At 36.5% G+C, this 3,331-nt stretch overlaps 1 protein-coding gene across 1 annotated transcript; it reads left to right on the plus strand.

Annotated features, from left to right (window-relative positions):
• The first annotated feature begins 1,605 nt into the window (after positions 1-1,605).
• Positions 1,606-3,238, plus strand: LOC103521427 (putative zinc finger protein 702). Its single transcript, XM_008486538.3, has 2 exons — positions 1,606-1,768; positions 2,491-3,238. The coding sequence occupies exon 2, from the start codon at positions 2,645-2,647 to the stop codon at positions 3,236-3,238; it is 594 nt and encodes a 197-aa protein (XP_008484760.1). The 5' UTR covers positions 1,606-1,768; positions 2,491-2,644.
• Positions 3,239-3,331: the final 93 nt, after the last annotated feature.

Raw genomic sequence — 3,331 nt, forward strand, 5'->3', positions numbered from 1 at the left:
AACACAATCACTTCTTATCAATTAATAATCGTACTGATTGAACGAGAGTTATCAATTAAATTGAGAAAATAAATTGAATTTAAGAGTGAAAAATAATTAAAACTTGAGGTTATACCACTACGTTTAAAAAGAATGGACACTGAACACTTTTTTTAAGATTAACAGGGAAAACTACACAGTCACTAGAGCTAAGTAAGAAAGAGGAAAAACGAAGGAAATGAAAATTACAAAATTCGAACTCTTGAACGAAAAGCCCAAAAACTTTCTATCCAGAAAACTGAATATTTTTTTTATCAATTTATCATTATCAGTAGATTTCTCTATTTTCTCTTGAAAATTTGTGTCAACAACTTCGACATAAAAAAGTTGCTGGAGTGAAAAATAATTAAAACTTGAGGTTATACCACTACGTTTAAAAAGAATGGACACTGAACACTATTTTTAAGATTAACAGGGAAAACTACACAGTCACTAGAGCTAAGTAAGAAAGAGGAAAAACGAAGGAAATGAAAATTACAAAATTCGAACTCTTGAAGGAAAAACCCAAAAACTTTCTATCCAGAAAACTGAAGATATTTTTTTTTTATCAATTTATCATTATCAGTAGATTTCTCTATTTTCTCTTGAAAATTTGTGTCAACAACTTCGACATAAAAAAGTTGCTGTACAAAATAAGAAGTAGCTAGGTTCACAGTTATCAAATAACAGGGGTGCCCAAAATTAAAAAAAAAAAAAATTCATGTTTGAATGAACGAAGCAAGTTCCAAGTTTTAAGTTCTTTCCCGTTGTGGACGGGCACTTAGTGCACGGTACAACATCGACCGTTGATCATGGACCATTGACCCTCGCCAAGACCATCGACCATGGCAAAAAAAATACTCCTGCAGCAATGGAGGAGATGCAATCGGGAAAATAGGTATTATTAATGAAAGGTCGATTCCTACGTAAAAAGTTGTGAAAAAATCCAAATCTGAGGTCAAAACTCCGAAAAAGTAATTACATAACTTTAAAAGGTCGAAAATTCAATTTTTAATTGCCGTGCTAATGAAAAAGTTCGAAGAGTTGTGACGTCAGCTAGATTTCACGTCAAAATGCACAGAAACGCTTGATGCGCACAATTAAACGAAGCGGGAGTCATGAATTATGACGTCATCGCCTACGGGAGCGTATGCCGTGACGTCAAAGTTTACGATTTACCGGTATTTTTTAAATCGATTTATCTCGGTATCTCGAAGTCGTAGAAGAAAAAGAAAAATTCCGTTGGTCCTCATATTTTTTCCTGCTCTATGACTTTGAAACATCACCCAAATAAGCGCAACTGATCTATTTCTTGATTTTCTGCGAACTGCGAGGGTCGGTACTATGGTCAAGACTGCGTTGAGGACGCTTCTATGCTCATTGGCATGGTTTGTTAATTTTCTCTCTAGTCGATTCTAGTTCTAGGCGAGGGTCACAAATGATCGGGAAATGATTGGACGCGCACTAGGTTAGGGAAACTGTTTGGGCACCCATCGAAATATTGTGGTGCAAGCGCATAAGAGGTTGCTAAACAATGGTTGCTATGTTCTCACTTGTGCATCAAAAAATTCGAAAAATCTTTTCAGCTTTTCACAATTTCACTCTTTTCAGGAAAGTTAAAAATAATTGCCCATTTTCCAAGTTTTGAGGAAAGTTCTGTATCATTTTGTGAAGTCTGGAATGATAATAATGCTGTTCAAACCACTACCTTGGCCTGTCTGTATTCTATACGTTGAGAGCGGAATGTAAGGTAATATAGCTTAATCAGCAGAGTCAAGAGCTCCATTTTAAAGTGATGCTTGTGATTGGGCTAAGATCAAAGGGTGTTTCTTCAGGCTATCTAAGAAATACTAAAGACTCTCCACAAACAAATGTGTAGCTTCCCACTATTTTCTAGTGAATACTGAATAACTTTTGAATATGCAACAAAGATGACAAGTAGCTCTCATTCTGAGCTTGCACACTGCAAGTCTCAAAGCATAAATTTCTGGTGGGGTCAAAGTTTTTTTGGTTCTGTGCTCAAAGTAAGTTCAGGATCCACTCAGTTTCCTGAGCTCAAATTTATTGAGTAGGTACTTACTCTAGCAACCAGTGGTGGCATTATAACTGTAAAAGATTGGATAAATGGGACATAGCAGCAAAGGAGACACTTGGTAATGCTCTTAAACCCACAGAAGTTATGAAGACACTCCCCACTTCACCACTAATAATTCATGATTTCATTGTCTTGTTTAAATAATATGTGAATCACATGAGAATAGAACATTTCTGAACTAAATAAAAGTAGGAAAAAAATATTTGTTCATAATGAGAATAAGCATTTGTCAGAAACTATGGGCCAAAGCTTAAAATGTGTATAAAATGACTGTTTGGAAATAAAAAGAAAAACTTTTAAGTATCTTTACTAACTTGATACCTGGGCCATTTTAATCACATGTTTTATCCCTTGTTTTCCAAAATTATCTGTTACAGGACAGCCTATATCAACACAGAAAAAATACAATGAAATAAAAAACATTGAACCAACGTCAACACACTACTTGAGGTCTTGAGGAGAACACTTAGAATAACAATATGGGGCGCAAAAAAGAAAAAAAAAACCAAGGATAGCTCATCTACCACAACAATGACCTATGTCTCTGACAACGGTGATGTTAAAGTTGTTCCCATAGACATGTTAACAGAACATGTTAAAGAGGAACCTGAGGATCAGGAAGAGGAATCCAAGTCGAGTAAAAAACAAAACCAATGTCATCTCTGTCAGAAGGTGCTGAAGAATAAACATGTTCTTAAGGCTCATATCACAACAGTGCATGGCGATAAATCATTTCAGTGTGATGAATGTGACATGTCATTTGGCACACATCAAGCACTCGGACGTCACAAGCAATGCAAACATATGGATATCAGTCTACGCCCGTTCCCATGTGATTTGTGTGAACAGCGGTTCCTAAACAAGTCCCACTTGGCTTACCACGTGAAGACTCACACAGGTGAAAGGGATGTTACATGTGGTCTGTGTTTCCAGTCGTTCTATTCCAAGGCAGACTTGGTGCGCCATATGAAAGGGAGACATTTGAACATCCGCAGCTTCACATGTCATCTGTGTAACAAGGGATTCTTTCGGAAGAGCTATCTGAAAGTACATCTACTGACCATTCACATGCAACCAGCAGATGAGGCACAGAATGCAATTCATAGATGTTATGCTTGTCGGTAAGTTTCTAAATGGCTTGAGAGAGGAAGTATCTGTTAAATGAGAGAAGGATTTAGGGAAGAAAATTCTATTGAGGTCTCACACCACAGGTAATTC

The sequence above is a fragment of the Diaphorina citri genome, unplaced genomic scaffold (genome assembly GCF_000475195.1).
Source record: "Diaphorina citri unplaced genomic scaffold, Diaci psyllid genome assembly version 1.1 scaffold5227, whole genome shotgun sequence".
NCBI lineage: Eukaryota > Metazoa > Arthropoda > Insecta > Hemiptera > Psyllidae > Diaphorina > Diaphorina citri.